The sequence below is a fragment of the Rhopalosiphum maidis genome, chromosome 1 (genome assembly GCF_003676215.2).
Source record: "Rhopalosiphum maidis isolate BTI-1 chromosome 1, ASM367621v3, whole genome shotgun sequence".
NCBI lineage: Eukaryota > Metazoa > Arthropoda > Insecta > Hemiptera > Aphididae > Rhopalosiphum > Rhopalosiphum maidis.
Window position 1 is genome coordinate 61035922 of NC_040877.1, and position 21847 is coordinate 61057768.

The window sequence follows — 21847 nt, forward strand, 5'->3', positions numbered from 1 at the left end:
AATCACGATGAAAATTTAAATTATTATTTAAATTATATTTAATTTTTTTTATTCATAATATGTAGAAGTAAGTAAACATGATTGTCCTTGTATATTATTGGTGGAGACTTCTAAACCTTAGCATATAGTTCCCGAGTTGCCCGTTGTTTGACTCAAATGTATTTCAATTGATAATTGTCTGAGCTACACACATTGCTTGTTTTCATTATTCGACAAGTTATTATTAATTGTTTGATTCCACAATTGTATTTTCAATTTTTTTTAAAATAGGTAAGTAAAACTATATTTTAAGACATTTTGTAATTATGTTTATGTAGATGTAGTTAATATATTTTTATATTTTCAATCGATTTTTTCATTAATTTATTGATTTTATTTTTTAAAGAAACTTAAATTTTAAATACATTTTTGTGATAGAAAAATATACAATAAGGATACGATAAGATTCAATTAAAATCAATGTTCCGTAATTGCGTATTAATAAGTGGTGACATGGAGGTGTAAGTGCATCTGTCTAAAGGTGTCAAATCTGTTGCGAATAATCTGACATCTGTCTGCCAAACACACAATAAAATGTTTATTATTTTAAATTGCCTAGCAATTAGTGGCTAATCGGCTATATTATAATCGTAATAACTAACAATAATTAACACTCAACACCATAGACAATTGTCGCATGCGGTATTGTAAAAGTATTTTAATTGTTTATACAAAACAAAAAATAAGAATTGTTAAACTTAGTAGAATAACGGATTATTTATAAAATACCTATAATACCTAGTTAAATTATATATTACTTAACATTGGTTTTGATTTTGTTAGAATATAAAATTATGTATTAGGCGTTTCATTAAATAGCATTGTTTAATGTTAGTTACTAGTAAAAACTTTAATAGTTCAACTCATAATTTTAAGTATTAATGTTGTCTGTTTTAGATAATAGGTGTACTGTCTTATTCCATTATTAGTACTAAAAATTAATTATTTAATATTGATGAGTGACGAACATTATCATAATGCTTGCTTATAAACGATAAAATCATAATTTATTCTAATATTAAATGTAATTTGGAGAGGCATGGCACTTTTTCACCTAAAAAAACTACTGGTTTCCTAATTTATGATTAGCTCTTATCCGCTAGAAACAAAAAGTACACGATTTCCTATTCTATTGAAAAAAACGTTTCTGTTAAATACTTTTTATGAATTATGCACCTAATCTACGGACATGTGTACACTAAAATAAAAAAAAATTCTAAATTTTCTAATTATAGTAAATAACTTGCATATCACACAAATATCCATGATTTCCATTTTATTTTTTTACTTAATTTTGTAATGTATTAATGTAAGCCCGACGAACAATTTAACAATAGGTAAATATAAAGCTACAATTTTACAAACTAAATTTCAGTGTAACAGTTTAGTTTAAAATTACAATTGTTTATATTAAATCTTAATTTCTTTACAATAACATAATTAGTACACTACCAAATTTCATTCTACCAGGTAACGACGGTCAAATTTTAAATAGAGATGTTAAATGTATTGATACATTAAATATTAAAATATTAACTAACAAAAAATTAACCTAAATACGAATAACTTTTATTATTTTTTCTATTACGTATTAAAATACTCTTAAATTATTATTAATATAATTATTACTACACATTTTTATTTTTGAGTAGCTATGCATCTGTATATATACTTATAACAAATTGACTAATTGAGCTTCAGTATGAATTGTAAATTTGTAAACATTTATTAGAACAGCTTAGTCTATGATAAACAAATATCACCAAAACAAAATTTCAAATTGGTCCAATAAATGGAAAATCAATATAAACCAAAATAACTTGGTCAACATATTTTTCACATTTAGGAGAAACAAATGCCCTCAGCTATCATTTAACAATGTATTATACTAAAATTAATTTCTTAAAATGGAACCTTTATAGTTAGAAGTTCATCTGGACAAAAGGTTTACCTGGGCAGCTGGTTCAATGGGCGGTGGTAAACTCTCCCGATGGTAAACTCTCCCGGGTCAACATTATGTTTATCTGAGTAAATGTATAAACTCTTCCGGGTCAACATTTTCAAACTGAAATATACATTATTCAAAGTTGCAATAAATTAAACAAAACAAGTAAAAACTGTAATACAAAAAATAACGAAAAAACTATATATTAAAAAATATTAGATTATAAAGACAAAGAAATAGATACCATAAGTTTTTTAAAATCTGTTTCTATTATCAAAAAAAAAAAAAAAAATTTAATTTAAACATTTTAATTGTATTATATATTTTGTATATATTTTGTATCTCAGATTTATTTTATGAATTTTTATTTTTTATTGTATTTTGACTATATTATAGTACATAGAAGTTAAAGGCATCAATTATATTATTATTATTATATGATTGACTATTTTTAAATGAAACTTAAATTTATATTAGATTTATTTTATGATTTTTATTAAATTAAATACGTAGTACTGAAAACCCGGGAAAGTTTACATGTTTCTGTTAAGTAGTCCTGAAGTAGACCCGGGAGAGTTTACAATGACCCAGCTCAATATACCAAAAACAAAATAAAACATTCTAATAAACGCCTCGGTCCACTAATAACTGTCCCATTCAACGAATTTTAAAAAACAAATTCTTAATGTATAAAATAATCATAACCCTCTTTGGTTTTACAGTATTAAAATTTGGGGTCAAGCAATAAAGCCCTCTATAATATAATATAAGACCTTTAGAAGCCTTCTTATCTTAATCAAATAACTGAATCTCATTGCCACTGATAATAGTGCTAATAGACAATAATGTCAATTACCAACATTTAACAATAACTCGACAATGCAAAAAATTCCATTTTAAACTTTACTCTAATCAAAATCACCGTCTCTAACAATCCATCGAGAAAACTTAAAACACAATTACCACGAAATGCTTATTATTTTTTACGTAGTTAATTTATTACTTATAAACTATACGTATATACCTATAATGATTTAATGTATATGGATATCAGTATTAAATTATAATAGTTTAAAGAAATTGTTTTTAGTGTAGGTATAGGAAAAAAAGGTATGTATATTCTCAAAGCTATTATACATAATACATTCATAATAAGACCGATATAATTTTAATTTGTATATTTATATATGTTTCGAGGCCAAAATATTACGCATAATCAGTAATGTTTTTGCAATTTTTTCAAGGGTACACGCATAAGAGAGGCCTATACTTTTTTATTTACAAAATTCTACAATTCTCTGTAAAATTAACCTTTATAAATTATAGCAGGCTAAAAAATTCCTCGCTTCACTCGCATATTAATACTTTACTTTTCTATATAACACAATGCATTTTTATTATTTTTAATGAATTTAGTTTGGTTTATTTTATACTTCTATATGTTTTAAATGTTTTAATATTATAAACTATTTCAGAAATTGTATAATTGTATTGTTTTAGACAGTTGTATTTTCCAAGTTTCGATTGCGTTTACCCTCTGAAAGTCTGAAGTATAAGTACCTAGATTCAATATTACACATTATAATGTAAAGAAATTACAGATTTAAACGATATAGACATAGTAATAGTTTCAGAAAACCTTATAGATCTTTTATGTTTCATGCACTAGTCTTAATTTGCTTCAAGGAAATATAGTATAGCCCATACTAATTTGCTGCTAAAATTTTATAATAATTTTCGTACCAAAACTTACAGTTATTTCGGGACTAGGTTAATTGGGTCCGAAATACCGTTTTTGTGGTAAACTGAGTCCTTGGTTATAATACGTTTAGTTTCCAAAACAGCACATTTTCTTTCTCACTTTTACAGGTTTAGTACTATCTGTTATGTTAACATAACTGACGTGGTTAAAAATGTGCTTTTTTGTTTTTAATATTTAATATAAATCATTACGTAGTTGTACATAAAAATCACAATTAATTAAATATATAATACACAAATTTAAGTCAAATTTTTTTTATTTATTACTATTTATTGTTATTACGTACATGGTAACAATGTATTTGATATGTTCTTAACGAATTCAAATCTTGAAATATTTTTATTTTTATATTTCAACATATATTTATTATTAATTTATTTTTTCTATTGTTATTTTTTCATTTTAATTATCTCTTTGCTATGTATTTTTATATATGTATCTATTTAAATGTATTTAAATAAGCAAATCGGTAATTGATAATCATTAATTGGTGACTAGTTATTTTACAGTATACTCATTGAATGTAGAGAATTGTTATTTTTAAGTAGGTACATCGTTGTTTTTTATAAATTATTCTATTGAAAAATATTATTAGTCGGGACTCAGTTTACCTAGCACGTTAAAGTTTTCTGGACTCAATTTATCTAGCCCCAATATCCGACCAATTATTTGGGAACTCAGTTTACCATTCCCGGTTATTTTGGCCCTATTTAAATTAGTTTTTGAAGCTGTAAAAACGCTTCAATCCTTAATTTTGATAGTTTTTTCTGGTAATAAATTGAATAAGTTTGTACTTTATGTGTGTGGATTAAAAGATAAATTTCCTATAATCTTCAAAATCTATACAAAGTTATAATATGTAATGTATAATATAATATATATATTGTCATAAAATGTATTCTGTAATTTTTCATTTTTTTTGGTTTACCTATAACATTTGACTATCTATGATAACGTATTTATACAATTATTATAATTATAATATAATACAAGCAAGAATAGTTAATCAATTAATAAAATCAATTAATAAATATTATTATATCCTTATAGTGCTTAAAGTTATTATACTTATCATATTTTATAATATATTTTGATATTAAATATTATGTAAGTAAGTAATTATGTTTTACATTTTACCCATTTCGTTGACAATTTAACTTTTTTAATTATGCTAATAAGTCATAAGTAATAATATTGTTTTTAATAACCTGCAGAAAGCAGAAGTCATTTTTGCATATCAACCAGGAAATTAAGTGACCGTTACAACAAAGAAGTAGCACTATTCAATTCATTAAATTGAAATGACGATGCACGGAAATTATATTATTTACACATTGGCTAAAATTCTGGGAACTCGTAAAATAGAAAACAACTAATATATCTGTAATACGTCAACGGAAAATTATTCACTGCAAAAAGTTTAAGGTTGAACCATTTCTATACCTGCACCTGTTACCTATATAATTGAACCTTTTATTTCTTGGCTAATAAAATAAAAACCTCAAATAATAAACAAATAGCATAGGCATTAGATTTTAGATTTTGTTAAAATAAATAAAAATATACTAACGTAATCCAAAATTATGATCAAGAGGCAATTTTTTAATTTAGTATGGTGTGTCGCTTAAAATGTAATTTTAATAATATATTTGTAATATATGAGCTCTGAGCAGTGGGCAGTGGCCCGTAGGTATGTGTCAGATTTCACCAATTCCAACGATACATTAGGTAGTCAATCTTATGGTCGGATGAATTATAATATATATGTAAATTAATTATACAATAACAATTAAAATATTAAATATTTAAGCAATGAAAATTATGACATTGGACGCGTTGTGTGATTAATTTTGGCCTTAAATAGTGATGAGGAAAATTATGTAATTAAATACTCAAATTTAGTTTTAACCACGTAGACTAAAACTATTTAAATTATCTAGTTATAATCTTTGTGGTTTTAACCCAGTGTTTAAAATAACGAATAATAATAATTTAATTGGTCAAAAAATTATAGTTCCAATGGAATTTACATGTTTTTCGTGTAAATAATCCTACTGGTGGAATTAACATGCAAAAAATAGATAATCGGTGGAATTTACAATGGTATAAATCATAGTTAATCATTATACTATACATCCTACTTTGATTGTTATCATCATTATTGTCAATTACGTCGTACCTACTACTTTGGCTTCATTCCATAATAGGCTATAGTTAGGACTCATTATGTACGTATAGCTTGCGGGTGTTGTTAGACTATAGTAGACCTAGTATATTGATAATTTTCAACAATAATTAATTATTATTTATTTTATTAAAGGTAGGTGGAGAAAGTTTAAATCTACTTAAAATGACTACATATTCAATAATATATCGTTGCGGCCAGCTAATAATCTTGAAAATTCATCTTTTGTCCTATTAAAAATCATAAATATCGAAAAATACGCATCAGACATTAGCATAATATAATAATAAAATATAAATGTCGTTTTTTAATTGTTGATTATTACAGACTGTGGTTTGCTAAAATATACTCCTATATAGGTATTTCCTATATTATATTTTGCATAAAGACTAAACATTATATATTATTTTAATATATTACGGAAATATTCTAATAAAGCCATTAGCCATATAGGTAAGCGGTAAAGCGTAAAGTGTTAAAATTTATAATTATGACTATAATTACTATAATTATAAACTAATGGTATTTTTAATATAAATTGTAACTATGGATTTAGAATTTGTTTTCTTTAAAATATTATTAATTATATCAACGGTGAATATATTTTTATGATCTCGTATTTTTATAGATTTTTTACAGAGATTTTTTTTGTGATTTTTGTTTTAAAAGTTAAACAAAAAGCTCGCGTATTGACTGATGTTTTTTAGTCAGTCTATATAAAATTTTTCCCTTTAGACCCGTTTTAAATTGTTCACATAATTAATATAGGTATATAAGTGATGGCCCCCAAAAATAGTAAGTTTTATTTTTGTTCTTATCGACAAATATCGTTAATACCAATAACGGCAATAACTATATACCCATTATCAATTCGTTTATGTCGAGGTCATTTAACTCTGAAGAGACGTGTTAGAGTGACTGTATCCAGATTGCATACCAACTCTTATTACAAGGGTTTGTCCGAATGTCATGTCACATCTTTTTTAGTGGTCTGACTGATTTTCATGTCGTGTACAATTTTACTTAAAACAGTTAAAACGAACTTATGTACACAGCTTAAATATTTTTTTTACTTTTTTTTAAAAAACAACATTTTACTTTTTACACTATGTAATTTAATTGTTTTAAAAAAATATGTACATATTATAATTTTGGTAAATTAAATGTAATATTTTATTTAATCAACATTGTGCGTAAGATTTTATTGTATGAATTTATTTTATAGGTACATCTAGCCTGTATTATACGTCTGCTAAAGTAGGCAGTCGCCACGTTTAGGAGGACAATAGGGGCCATAGCTCCACCTAGACATCATAAACTAAATAATAATTTCTTTCAGAAATCTGTATAGAAGTTCCGTGTTTATAAATTATAACCACGGCTTCTGCAGATAGTTATGCTATCACATTAAGATATTATAGGGACTTTATCAGTAAGTGTTTATGGCTGAACGCAGCTTTTCCACGCTTCGTAGGTATAATTATTATTACTTAGCTTGAAAATTAATTGTAATACTGCTTTTGCTTTTGCACCTTAGATTAAAAACATATAGTTGTGGTCACAAATGGGTCAAGATAGATTAGTAGGAATTTATATTCACAGAGAGTACAAATATACAATACATCATTTTAAAATATAATTAATCGATTTATATCGATAAAAAAAAGGAATCTAGATTTTGTATCTTAAACAAACACATAAATTTGTTTTTAATTGTTTAATATAACTACCTATTTATTTTATATTTTTACCTGCACCTTTTACTATTGGATACATATATTGATGTATTTTCCCTCTATACAGGCCTAATTGAGTAAATAGTTAAAAGTAGAATTTTTGGACCAAAAGGATATTGCCCCCTCACCCCAGGAGACGAATCAAATCTGCTACTGAAAGTAATAAGACAAATTTCACTTTAATTTTAATAATTTGAAAAGACTAATCAAACTGTTTTTTATGAATAAATAAATAAGAGTAATTAAAAAAAAATATAGAATGATTTATTTTTCTCTTTTCAAAAAATTAAATGAAGTTCAAAAAAAAAAAAATTTAATTGTGATAAATAAAATTATACACAGTATACAATTTTTTAGATTTTAGACAGATATCTGCAGTAAGAGGTGGCATGCAATTCAGATTCACCGTTGTGGAGTATAATCATACGTCACATTTAAAATGGGAATTTCTCTTTTTGAACATCGTGTCCCTTCGTCTTGACGAACTTTTAACGGGACTTTTTTAGTCCCATTTTTAATTCAATTATCTCCATATTATTTTACTTATTCTTATAGGTATCTATGCGTGCGTAAAACAAACACATATACACGAAAAAAATGTATAAAATATATCCTTATTGTTTTATATTGATTTTAAAAATATGACTTGGTCATACACAAATATATAACAGGCAAATATTATCTTCAATCATCAAAAATATAAAAATTACTAAACAGTTTTTAGAATTATGTTTGAGTTCAGTCAAAATTATTTATCTAGTTTTTTTTTTATGAAAATATAATCATCCTAACTCCTATAAGTTATAGGTTTTTATAGTTTATTAACATACATATTTTAACTTAACGATATGATATTAGGATACAATTGATTTTTATTAATCTTCTTTTAACTAGATGCTACAGACATTTTCGATAATTTATTTAAATTACGTGGTTATTACTTAATAATTTAATGATACACTTCACTTCTCTATAACTTAAATTATATTCTTTCGACACAGTTTGTTAAATCTATACTTTACCATCCTGTGTAATAAAGAATTAAAAAATTATATGCTATTGAATATGTTTTATGTGAAAAAATATTTAAACAACAATTTTCTATGTTAGTAAGTTACATGCATTATATTCACTTACTATAATAGCTAGTGAGTAGTAATTAATACATTAAATTATTGAATATAATGTTCAATATTTCATACTTATAAGTTAATATATTTACAGTTATTCTCATGATTTTATTATTAATAAAGATGTTTTAATACGTTTAATTTTTATATTATATACGGTGTAATAAAGAGAAAAATTTCTGATTTTTTTATAATTTTATCTTAGAACTATATAATACATAAATGGCTCCGAGAATTAGTAGTTGGCCTGTATGGAATAATTTAATAAGTACAGATAACAATATAAGATCGGCAGACAGTTGGATTGAAGCACGCCGAAAGGAAGATGGCGCAGACGGGTTATGGAGAATTTACGATGGATTGTATGATCTTAAACAATGGATATATAAGCACCCCGGAGGATCACAATGGCTAGAAATTACAAAAGTATATATTTTATAGAAAATAAAAAAGTTTATTGGTACACGCCATTTCCATATGTATACAAAGTGGCATTATATTCTGAATTATGATATATATATATATATATATATATATATTATTTACTTATTTTGAAGTTTCAAATGATTAGACATTACGTAGGTATATTATTTTTATCGATGATTACCCATTAGTGTCAATGATGAAAACTTTTATTTTATTCTGAAATAATATAATATAGTATTTAACTTAATTTAGAAGAAAAATTCATTAGGTTTATTAATTTATTAATATTGTAATTTGTTATCGAATAATAATGTAAATGACAATTAACAGAAAAATCTCCAAATTTAATCATTATAATCACGTGTTATTAATATATGCATCATATTTAGGGTACGGATATCACAGAGTTATTTGAAACGTATCATGTTAATCAAAAAGCCGCAACGAAAGTGTTGCGTACATTCTACGTGTGTCAAGCAAAGATACCGAGGAAATCACCTTTCACGTTCAAACCCGATGGATTTTATAATATATTGAAGTCTAGAGTTAATAAGAAATTATCTGATATTAACCATCGTGATATTTCAATTAAATCTAAACTGGTTATCGATACTTGGTTCTTCGCAACACTAATCCTCTGCGCGACGGTCGCTCAAACGCAAAGCAAATTTTTGGCCTTATTAGCGGGTATCAGTTTGGCGCTTGGAACCGTTGCCAGTCATAATTTCACTCACCTTAAGGACAATTGGAGGATGTATTACATGCAGCTAAGCATGTTTTCAGTGCGGTGGGTTAAATACAACATAATGGCTTTATCAATAGTCGATAATGTACTTATTCAGTAATAATTATAATATTTTTAAATTCATTGTGTAAAATAGAGAATGGAGAATATCGCATGTAATCAGTCACCACGTTTACACCAATACTGTACAAGACTTAGAGATGACATTGTTGCATCCGTTTATTCATTGGTTTCCGACCAATGACAAACCACCATTAGTTCGGTATGTGCCGTATCTCACTCTCATTGTATATCCTCTCATTGCACCAGGACAATTTGTCATTAGGTAAGTTTATACAATTATTATAACAATCGGGACTTAGAAATGTTATATATAATTATAATACCTAAAAATGATTTATAATTATATCGTATGTATAAAGGTTTATAAACATTAAATAATATGTATTTTAGAACGTTTAAACGCAAGAATGATAAAGCCGACCTTCTAATGTTCGTTATACCTGTTATATTGATGCTGTGTGGCAATATGACCATTGGTTCAGTGTTTAATATGTGGCTTATTATGATACTGACGAGTAGCTTTGTGTTTTCATTCCTTGGATTCAGCGTTTCTCATCATTTTCCTAATAACTTCCATGACGGAGACAATATCAAGTAAAAATAAATCGAATATTAAAAAATATTATTATTATTAGTTGAATAATTAACGTTGTATACCATGTGCATTTTACATTTGTACCGAAACTTTTTTTATCATTCATTTAATGAGAAAACTGTACTCACGTGCTTAATTAGATACAATTATTTACTAATATATAATTATATTACTTTATTTAGTGGTAAAGACATCGATTGGGGACTTCATCAAATTGACACCAGCGTGGAACGAAATGAAATAACTGATAATATATTTGTATCTTTGGTAACATTTAGTGATCACACATTGCATCATTTATTTCCAGCTTTAGATCACAGTTTAATACCATTCTTACAAGGTACTTTCCTAAATACATGTGAAGAATTTGGATTGGATAGAGCATCGACACCATTCACATCTATTATACGCGGACAGTTTAAACAATTGGTTCGCCTGACTCCAAACAATCCGAAGAGAAAACATTGTTTAAACTGACTTAAATGAAAAATGTTATGTTTTATTTTAAAACTTAAATTATTAAGCCAATTTAGCAATTATACGTAGATGCTTTTTTAACAATTTATTTCACTACGAAATTTAAGCACTAGTATAATTAAGTGCAAATTGACAATTGTTAATACATTTTACCAGTCAACCTGCAATCGTTTACAATGAATTATATTATCACTCTCGTAGCTTTGAGTTATGATACAAATGTATTAATTTAAAATATTTATTAAAATAATACATATAACATTATGTACCTAATATATATATATTATGAATTATATACATTATAATTTCTAGATAATTTACAATTCAATTTTTTTTATTAACTCATAACATTCCTAGTTCATTACGAATAGATTACTATATTGAATAAGGGTATTATATAATATGTATTTTTACGTTTTACATACATTTTATTGGGTAGTAGACACACGATATTTATAATAATAATATGTAAAAATTTCTTATCATTGTATCAATGTCTTATAGGTATCAACCACGGATTAAAAAATCATCATTGATTAAAAATTGTATTAATTTAATATGCGTATTTTTTTAGTTATTATTACCTACTTATTAATAATATCGTGTATAATTTTTCATCCACTAGCAGTTTAAGTGTTTAACACTTTCGTCTAAAAATAAATTGGCTTATTTTCTGCAGTGGGAGACGTTTATATGCGTGTATTAATATATATTAATAACACAAATAATAAACACATCCAACTTTCTGAAGATGACGGCGCCAATTTCTTTTTCTTTTTCTCGTAAATAATACTTAGTATATTTAATATTTATATTAAAATTATACCGTGCACGGGTCCACGTTTTATTTACTCGGAAAATGTGGTTCAAATTTTTAGTTTTTTAAATAGTAATTTTTTTTAATAACAACTGATTATTTATTAATTACTAAAAATCAATCAAATAATTGTCTACAGGTATATAAAGTAAAATGAGTGCAAAAAATAGTGATAATGACCATTATAAAAATGAATATTCGAGAATAAGGAAACTGACGAGTAGATATGACATACGGACTCAATCAGTACTACCTAACATTATTTATTATTTTAAATAACTTATAACGAGAAGTAAGAACACTTAAACAACATTTTATTTCAGAATGAATATGGTTTGTCTGAAGATCAAGTTGCGGGTAAATTTGTTTGTTTATTTATTTATTCAGTTAATCACTGTATTATTGAACATAAAGCTTCCTAATTACAATATATAATAGGTATAATTTATAAGTAATTTATTATATAGTATACTACATTGATATTATTTATATTATAACCTAACGTATTAATTCCTTCAATATATTTTGATCTAAAATAATTTAGAAATTATATTACTAATATGTATAATAAAATTTAACAAGTATCCAAGTAATAGGTACTTAAAACAGCCACGGATGCATGGACTATATAATAGGTATAAACTATAAATAACAATAACCACCAATTAATTTTATATTACATTTATAAAACAATACAATCTTTTATTCTCGTTATAATTGTACATGCAAATTAAATTATTTAAAAACATAAATAAACATTTTATTTTATTCATTTACATTACAAAAAAATAATAGTTTTTTTCGTAGTTTTATATTAGATTAAAACTTGTTTATTAAATCAGATCCATCGATACGTTTAATAATCCTATTGTTAATTTGTTCTCAATGCATAATAAATAATAATGCCAATGAATAGTATGTTTTTCTCTACAAAGTGCAAGGCTGGAAACTCCGGGGTCCTTTCAAGTACCAAAGTAAAAGGAGCCAACAATTTTGATCTGATACACATTTTTCAGTGATTTTCCATTTCCATATTTTAGATTTTCATATTTCCATAATTATCAATAGATAATAACGTCATCAATAAATGAAAACTTAGACGTACTAATGATTTTATATTCTGAGAATGATTTGTTAAAATCATTAGATTTAAATGGAAGATTATGAGAGTTAGCTTCAAGCAAGCAATGAAAAAAAAATGTATTTGATAAAAGTTTTTGTTTTATATATTAATTTTTGTTTGATATTTGATGTAAATAAGACGTACCTATATACTGTTAATAAATTTAAAAGTTACTATGAAAATTTGAATTAAAATTAATGAAATATAAAGTATTAGCTTTTTACTTTTATTATATTACAATTGGTAGTTTTATTTTTATAGACATAAATTACATATATTAATTTTATAATTTTATAATGCAATTGTCAGTTTGTGAAATAGTTAGACAAATGTATCCTTTAGCGAGCGTAGCGGGCGACTTTGTGTAACATGTTTTGTCAAAAGGGCCCAAATGAAATTTCAGCCCTTAGGCCCAATATGTTCTTAATTCGGCCTTGACAAAGTGTAAATTGTACCTATATAATTTTGTATTCTTCCATAAAGTCAGAGAATAACTATTAGATACTTGCATAATTTTATATTGAAATATACCTATATGGCTATATAGCACCTACAGAATACAGTCGCATTATTTAATCTTAATATAACATAAATAATAATTAAGTATAATAGAGGAAAATTGTCTGACAAAGGTAAAATTGGATAATATTAATAAACCGTTTATTATTGTTTAATGTTCAGGCAATTTATGGTAAATACATAAATATTATTCATGGCATGTAGAAGTAGGATGTAGCCATTGTCCATCATTATAGGTACGAGGTACCTATTATTTATTAACCAATTTAATATGATGTATAAATTAATTAAAACTTATTAGTTTAACCTAAGTTGTAATAACAGTTGACATTAAAAAATCATAATGATAGGGAAAAATATATTTATACATCCATAATATATGCATAGAATAGGTACTTATACCGTAAATGAGTATAGTAGGTATATTGTAAATTAGTACGTACTGGCTAGTATTATTATAGTGTCATTGCGTTTACGACGTTAACTGTATGTCTGTATAATAACCGTAATGTTTCTTAAGTCTGACGTAGGTACTTAGAGTATTGTTAGTGATAATTGATAAATTTCCGCTTGGAATTTGGAATAGCTGCTTGTGCTGTTCTTTCCATATTAATGCGCCACTCAACTTTTATATTAGAATAATATTGTGTGTACAATTGACTATATCTAATTTCAGCTGTATACAATCGTATATTCGTATTGTTACATTATTTATATTTCCGGTGTCAATTTTTAAAATTGTTTGCAATATATATATAATTTTATAAAATATGTAGATTTATATAATATTTTAGTTACCACTCTAATAATTATTATAATACTTTTCCACTAATCTATACTGTTCGATAACCTATTATAAGAGTACTGAGTAATGGTTGTGACTTTGTTGCTTGTAAGGGTTGGTATGGTACTTGTGGTAATACGGTGTATAAAATGTGAAAATGACTCAAACCTCGTAGAATTGTTAGATTTTAATAACTGTTTTATTTTTCACTAAAAGAACTTTATACAATCCGCGTTTAACATTGAATCTTATTTTTTATCAAATAATTGTTTAAAGTAATTTATGAAAATAACTTAAAATTATTTAATTTTTTTAAAAGACATGAAGTTTAAGATTAAAATATTGAAAAACAAAGTTCAATGCGAGCTGTAGACCTGTAGAATATTTTCCTCTACCCAAAATTAAATAAACTAAATTTGGCTGGTTCTACATGATCATTATTCCCGTAGAGGCGTAGATTAGGCATTATTGTCATTTATTTTTGTCAAACTTTCAACTTAGTACATAATATTAAAAAAAATATATATATTTTAATCAGTTAATATGCCCAGCTTTGTAACTTTCAATGTTTTATACCATACTTAAATGGAAAAAATAATATTCATAAATTTGTTTTTTGTTTAGAATTCAAAGAAGCATTTATGTTGTTTGATAAAGACCACGATGGACGGATTACTGAGGCAGAATTAGGAGTGGTTATGAGATCTCTGGGACAGAAACCTACTGGTAGGTAAACTCTTATGACTCTAACGATGATATTTTAATATGTATTTTTGAAATTTTTAAACTATTATAAAAATAATTTAGGAACCCTTTATTACATTTCCAATCTTTTTTTAATCGAATAGTTGAGAAATAAGTATTTGTATATTACTATACAAATATGGAAAAATGTTAAATGTTTAATAACTTGGTAAAAGCAAACATTTTATTACGTATGGTGTATGGAAAATGTTAAAATAAATATTTTAGTGTTCTTTTAATTAGAACGAAAAAAAAAACAAAATAGGTTTTTGTCGTAAACTGATATCATATAAACATTATGTTTCCCGTATTATTTTGTCGACTTTTAAACATTATTAAAAAAAGTAACGGTTTTTTATCTTATACCCATCCTTCTCCAAATGTCCTACCAACTAAATCAAATTTACTACCAGAAAGCAATTTTAAAGCAAATATGACACAAAAGGAAAAAAAACCCATTGTTTACCAATATTTTCAAATTATTTATTATATCTAAATTCTAAGTATCTCCTTGATATCTAAAAATACATTTAATAAATAATTATTGATTCTGAACTTTTAAATATTTATGTTTAGAAACTGATTTAAGAGGTATGGTTAAAGAAGTGGATAAAGATGGCAATGGTAGTATTGAGTTCGATGAATTCTTACTAATGATGGCTAGAAAATTAAGAGCAGTAGATGGTGAAGAAGAAATGCACCAGGCATTCAAAGTATTTGATAAAAATGGTGATGGGTTCATAACATTTGATGAACTCAAACGAGTAATGTGCAGTATCGGAGAACGTCTTACTGATGAGGAAATTGAGGATATGATAAAAGAAGCAGATTTAAATGGTGATAAGAAAATTGATTATAAAGGTAAGGATGAATATTAATTTTTTCAATCAAATTAAAAATAATAAAAATATTTTCTATTTTAGAATTTATTACAATAATAAGTCCTAAGAAATAAAACAAATAACGGTAAGCAAAATAGATATAGTTTTAATTCTTTTTTTATAAACTTAATACTACAGGAGTACAAACATTTGACTTGATTAAAAAATTAACATTAATTTTATTAGGTAAAAAATATGATATTATAATAAACATCACTTTCTGAATTTTTTGAACAATGGATGTTTTACACCAGAATTTCTTCTGAATTCTGCATAAACTGCATCATCAGCACCAGACATAGAACTCATTTTACCAGACATTTTCTTATAGGATTTAGATGTACCCTCATACGGCATTCTTTCCTCATCTGCATCTGTGTCATTGGCTGCTAAGACTTTACTTAATAATAAACCTTGGTCTTCTCTACTAGAATAAAAAAGCTCTGGATCCTAAAGTAAAAAATACAGCATAATTACAAAATGGTTGTATACTAGTTTTTAGTCAAGTACCTCATCCATTCCAGCCAGTTTTGTAACCACTTTGTAACTGTATCCTTGATCAATAAGAAATCTTTGTCGTTTTCTTGAGTAGCTCATTTCCATTGTGTCTTGCGATACTAAGGTATAGAAGAACGCATTATATTCTTCAGCAATTGCAGTTTTCTTAGCCCGTAAGATACGACCTAGACGTTGAGCTTCTTGACGCCGACTTCCACCATGAGAAGAAATTTGTATAAGAACATTAGCATCTGGCAAATCAAATGATGTATCTGCAACTTTACTGACAAATATGGTATTCACTTTTGGATTTAATTTAAAATTTTGCAATATTTGGATTCTTTCCGCCTACACATATAAAAATAATATATACATATTAATTATTAATTTAGAAGAACTTTAAAATATTTATAAAGATGTGTTACCTGAGATGTTGGTCCATAAATATAAGGTTTACTCAACTTTAAGGCATATTCTTTAAGGGCAAATACATTATCAGAGAATACAATAGTTTTGTCTCCTCGTTGTTCATGATAACGTATTAAAAATTGACAAGCACGAAATTTATTTGGATTCATCACAAAAAAAAGCTGTATAAAGACACACATTAATAATATAATTTATTATATTATTTCAAAAACATAAAAATTGTATAACTATACCATTTTTTTACATGTTCTGGTAGCTAAATATTCACGATAAAATTCTGGAGCCATTGGACACCATACTTCTGAGCACTGAACTTTGGCTATATAACCTCTTTGTTGTAGTTCCAACCAGTTAGCTTCATATAGTTTAGGACCAATTAAAAAGTTTAAATCGGCAATTTTATCATCTTCTCGTAATAATGTGGCTGTTAAGCCCAATTTGCAATGTGACTGAACCAGTGTCAATACACGTCGAAACATTTTAGCTGGTATGGTATGTACTTCTATGAAATTAAAACATTTATAATACATATTAATTCCTATTGAAAAAACTGTGAAAGTTATATTTCTTACCATCCAATACCATTATACCCCATTCTTGCTCTTGAATCCATTTCATTGTTTGTTCAGCTTCCCAGGACCTCTTTTGTGTGTGTGTTATCATTGAATAAGTTGTAATGAACACACCACAACCCATTAATTTGTCTTTAACATCAGATGTAAATCTGCACACCAAACTGTCATCAGCTATGGAACAAATTATAAAATTTTAAATATGTATTCTTTTAAATTTCCAAATTATAATTAATACCTGTTGACCACATTTTAAACTGATATTTCCATTGTTCAACTGATACTGCTGAATTGCATAGGACTAATGCACGTTTACGTACAGTACAACAAGCTGTTACCCCTACTAAACTTTTTCCAGCACCTTAAAACCAAAATGAACATATAAATATTATAATTACATTATTTTAGCAAACAAAATGAGTGTGTATTTTCTAAATGTAAAAAGTATTATTTAAAGTTTACATCATATGACTTGGTGGACTATTGAATTGTTGCCACTTTAGTTCAATAGTAATTTTTCTATTAATTAGTTTATCCTACTCTGTAATCACTTATAAACTGACAATTAATACATAGAAAATTATCAAGAGTATTTATTAAATAAATATTGCTATTTAAGTATTATTTACACTAAAGTCCAAAGCAATGTATTGACCATATCAGATATGTTGTTTTATTATTAATAGATTTAGTTAATTTTAAAAAATGCTGAGAGTTATTGTTTTAGTGCTACACAGAGTTATCAGACAACAACTGTTAGTTATATATTAAAATATATTATAATATAATATATGTAGTTTATACTTACCACATGGTAATACAATAATTCCTGATCTTGCACGACTATTCCCAAACATTTTTCTTAAGCTCTTTTCTTGATAAGGTCTTAATGTCGCTTGAGGTTTTAAATCTATACTACAGATAAAATTAAAATTTACTAATTAGTTATTATAAACTTAAATAGTATATACAGTATATATTTACTTAATATCTTTATTGACTTTATCGTTTTTAAAATCATATTCAACTAAAAGAGGTGTATCAATCTCAATACAACGCTTTTGTATAATTTCAATTTTTTCTTGTTGGACTTCAAATGATACAAGATTTTGTGTTTTTTCTTCTTCTTCTTCTTCAACTTTATCAATTTTTTCATATAAATCTGTTATATCTTTTGGAACTACATCGTTCAAATTATCTTCTTTATCTTTTGAAGAATCTCCAGGAAACTAGAAGACATAAAATTATTTATTACTTTATAATGAAATTATAAATATATAATTATTATTTATAAGTAACTGAAAAATAAAAGTGTAATATAAGTGTTACATTTTATATTTTGTTAAGTACATAATAATAAGTTTTTTTTTAAAATTTTGTAAGTATGATACTAAATAGAACTCATTTATTAGAAATATATTATTGCTTATCGAAATTATTTAAGTAATAATTTTAACTAAGCTTGTAGAAACTATATTATAATCAATAATTAAGTTACAGAATACTTTTAGTATAGGTGGTATTGGTTATTTTAGATGAATATTATTTAACATTTTTAATATTGGAAAATAAGGACAATAACATTAGACAAAAATATTCATCAACCTATATATAGACAATAGACTCGACTACTAGAGTATAGCACAGAATAGCTATTGTATGTTGTAATTGATTTATTTGTAGATATTAGCTAATAAATATATCGAATATCGCCTAAAACTTAGTCAATATACTAGAATTGTTGAAAATAAATTAATAAATTACTTTACATTTTATCTATACTTAGTCTGTTTATTTGAATCTTTACCAATTAAATATTATATAAATTTCATATCTAAGCCAAAAAACAAGGTGTTTACTTTAAAAAATGTTTTGAAACAAAATTAATATGTATATTCTAATATATCTATATAATGTATTTTTATTTTATTCAAATAACTAAAAAGTAATCTAGTTATTTTTTTATTATATGTCACTTGGTTACTTTTAAAAATTAACTTGCCTAACACTAAAATATATTTTAGATTAAAAATAGAAATAAATAAGAGTATATTACATGTGATTTTTCTATTTTTTTTTCTTCAGTGATTAATGCATCAGTATCCTCCAGCCTTTTAAGACGACAAGAACCAATAACAGGATCTTTAAGAAGCTTTTGTAAAATGTCTGGATGTTGTGATTCAATGAAATATCGATTATGTTTAAGTACAAGTTTAACTTTTCCATAAGAAAGTGTACACACAGTTATAAACTCTATTATACCATCAGGTATACTTGTCTTACTTAAACGTTTCAAATATTCAATTATGTCATTAGTTTCTAATCCAACACTTACAGCTGCATACAATGAATAAGCAGTTAATTTATACTGAAAAAAAAAAAAATAAATTGTATTTAAATTATAAAATCTAACAAATTTTAGATGTATACAAAAAATAAATATAATGAAAAATATTTACTTCGTGTAAATGAGTTGGCCTACAAACAGGTTCAGCAATAGCAATCATAAAGTCATGAGCATGGCGATACACAGGAGAATATGATTCAAGAAATATATGCCCATCAGGAGCAACCCATAATGGCCGAGATGCATGATCTATTTTAAGGTTCATTTGTGATCTATAGTCCTTAGCTCCAAATTCATCTTCGACACTGTTTATTGCAGTTTCAGCAGATTTTTTAGCTGCACTTGGTAAACCCTCTAAATTAAAAATTAAAGAAAATGTTATTTAAATATTTAATTTCAATAATTATATTATTTAAAATACATTTTGACTAGTTACCTTCTTCATTAACAGCTAATAATACAGGATCATCCAAACCCATAGAATTTTCATCAAAATCGTCCTTCTTTCGTTTTCTGCCTCTTTTCTCTAAAATTTTTTTTTTTTTTTAATTTGGGAATAATTAACAATACATTATAAAATATACAACATTATATAGCCAAATAAAGTTAATTTAAAATATAATCATTTATAAGTGTATAAAATTACTAAATGTAAAAATTCAAGTTTTGAATAGCAATAATATTATTCCAAATTATTAAATTCATACTATTCGTTCACCAAAATTATATTACTATTACCAAATATAGAAATGGATAAAAAAAACTTATAGGTGATTACACACAAATAATAAAAATACTTTTTTTTGATAATTAAAATTTTAATATTTTATACATATATTAACATATATGCTAATAGGTTGTCTTTTAGTTCTATAATATAGCTCTATTAAAAGGATATAATGTTATAAATTATATATTATGAAAGTATACAGCACATTATGCTATATTATAGAGTTGTAATTATTTTAGCTCCATCAGGAACACGATGGTCTAATGAGTTGATAAAAAAATCTCTTTGACCACATCAATAAAAAAAAATAAACAACTATTTTGATTCTACATATAGAATTTAACTTAATGATTATATTAGTATAATTTGGTAATATTGTTTATTATTGGTATTGACTATTGAGAATACTAGTCTATAAACTATTCTCGAACTATAGTAAACAACTATAAAATTACCTGGATGTTCTTTTCTTGTTTTGCCCATTTTTATTTAATGTAATGTAAACTTATGAGGTGGACAATTAAGGCATACGAAGGTATAATATATTATACGGATTATTATTTATTATAGTGATTAGTATTTTAGAACAACTAGCGAACATACACCTCTGTAACAGCGTAGGTAATGAAATACTAAATATGAATAAGTCACAACATAAACAATAACTCAGTTTATGATAAGAATATTACTATCAAATTATCAAGTACCATCAACAGTTTTTATGATATCACAGAACAATAATGGTATCAACCAGGTTACCATTTTTCATTCATCAAAACATTAATTATTCAACGTTTGGAAAGTATTTTGTCAAACAAATTTTCAATATTGTTTACTATGATAAATTATTAATGTTTCTAGATAAATCGTTGGCTAAAGCGTGAAGATTTTATTAGTAAAAAAGAATGTAGAGATAACACAAATATAAATAAAATGTTGTAGTTTGTTCTGTTGACACTGGATATTATCCAGTGGATAATGGACATTCGAAAAGAGATGAGGTTAGTACGGACTAAGATATACAAGGTAGATATTATATTAAAATATATAAGGAATATAGCAGCTATTTAGGTATATTATTTTAGTCAGTGGTTCGACACAAATCGGTTTGGGAATTATAATTGATAAGCATAATCAAGGTGGCCGAACAAACTGGGATATTATTCAATCATCCGGTCTTGAAAAAAAAGGCGCGAAATTAAATTTGACATTAAATAATCGAATATTTGAATATTGGAGAATACCGTCGTGAAAAAAATCGAAATATCCACGAGTCCATGAATTATTAAATTTAAAAAAA

The 21847-nt window shown here is 25.5% G+C and overlaps 3 protein-coding genes across 3 annotated transcripts; 2 read left to right on the forward strand and 1 right to left on the reverse strand.

The window, feature by feature from the left end:
- Positions 1-193: 193 nt before the first annotated feature.
- On the forward strand, positions 194-11162 carry LOC113549231 (cytochrome b5-related protein-like). The gene is made up of 6 exons (XM_026950435.1): positions 194-270; positions 9003-9223; positions 9613-10010; positions 10105-10293; positions 10422-10625; positions 10809-11162. Exons 2-6 carry the CDS (start codon positions 9020-9022, stop codon positions 11101-11103), a joined length of 1290 nt encoding a protein of 429 aa, XP_026806236.1. The 5' UTR covers positions 194-270; positions 9003-9019; the 3' UTR covers positions 11104-11162.
- A 694-nt stretch (positions 11163-11856) lies between these two features.
- Positions 11857-19694, forward strand: LOC113560325 (calmodulin-A-like). The gene is made up of 7 exons (XM_026966113.1): positions 11857-11992; positions 12060-12166; positions 12244-12277; positions 14971-15072; positions 15667-15951; positions 16014-16056; positions 19556-19694. Exons 2-6 carry the CDS (start codon positions 12074-12076, stop codon positions 16043-16045), a joined length of 546 nt encoding a protein of 181 aa, XP_026821914.1. The 5' UTR covers positions 11857-11992; positions 12060-12073; the 3' UTR covers positions 16046-16056; positions 19556-19694.
- Positions 16057-21200, reverse strand: LOC113560324 (general transcription and DNA repair factor IIH helicase subunit XPB). The gene is made up of 12 exons (XM_026966112.1): positions 21003-21200; positions 20254-20343; positions 19930-20171; positions 19527-19838; positions 18455-18699; positions 18279-18385; positions 17709-17831; positions 17471-17644; positions 17132-17400; positions 16895-17059; positions 16482-16817; positions 16057-16421 (listed from the first exon to the last, which is right to left on the reverse strand). The coding sequence occupies exons 1-12, from the start codon at positions 21028-21030 to the stop codon at positions 16185-16187; spliced, it is 2328 nt and encodes a 775-aa protein (XP_026821913.1). The 5' UTR covers positions 21031-21200; the 3' UTR covers positions 16057-16184.
- Between the last annotated feature and the right edge of the window lie 647 nt (positions 21201-21847).

What these genes read in the sequence shown, in the direction of transcription:
- LOC113549231 (XM_026950435.1), top strand. Translation starts at nt 9,020, where the DNA reads ATGGCTCCGAGAATTAGTAGTTGGCCTGTATGGAATAATTTAATAAGT. An exon ending in CTAAGCATGTTTTCAGTGCG is followed by an intron (nt 10,011 to 10,104) that starts GTGGGTTAAATA and finishes TGTGTAAAATAG; the next exon opens with AGAATGGAGAATATCGCATG. An exon ending in CCAGGACAATTTGTCATTAG is followed by an intron (nt 10,294 to 10,421) that starts GTAAGTTTATAC and finishes TATGTATTTTAG; the next exon opens with AACGTTTAAACGCAAGAATG.
- LOC113560324 (XM_026966112.1), bottom strand. Translation starts at nt 21,030, where the DNA reads ATGGGCAAAACAAGAAAAGAACATCCAG. An exon ending in GGCCAACTCATTTACACGAA is followed by an intron (nt 19,839 to 19,929) that starts GTAAATATTTTT and finishes TTTTTTTTTCAG; the next exon opens with TATAAATTAACTGCTTATTC. An exon ending in AAAGTCAATAAAGATATTAA is followed by an intron (nt 18,386 to 18,454) that starts GTAAATATATAC and finishes TTTTATCTGTAG; the next exon opens with TATAGATTTAAAACCTCAAG.
- LOC113560325 (XM_026966113.1), top strand. Translation starts at nt 12,074, where the DNA reads ATGAGTGCAAAAAATAGTGATAATGACCATTATAAAAATGAATATTCG. An exon ending in ATGACATACGGACTCAATCA is followed by an intron (nt 12,167 to 12,243) that starts GTACTACCTAAC and finishes ATTTTATTTCAG; the next exon opens with AATGAATATGGTTTGTCTGA. An exon ending in TCTGGGACAGAAACCTACTG is followed by an intron (nt 15,073 to 15,666) that starts GTAGGTAAACTC and finishes ATTTATGTTTAG; the next exon opens with AAACTGATTTAAGAGGTATG.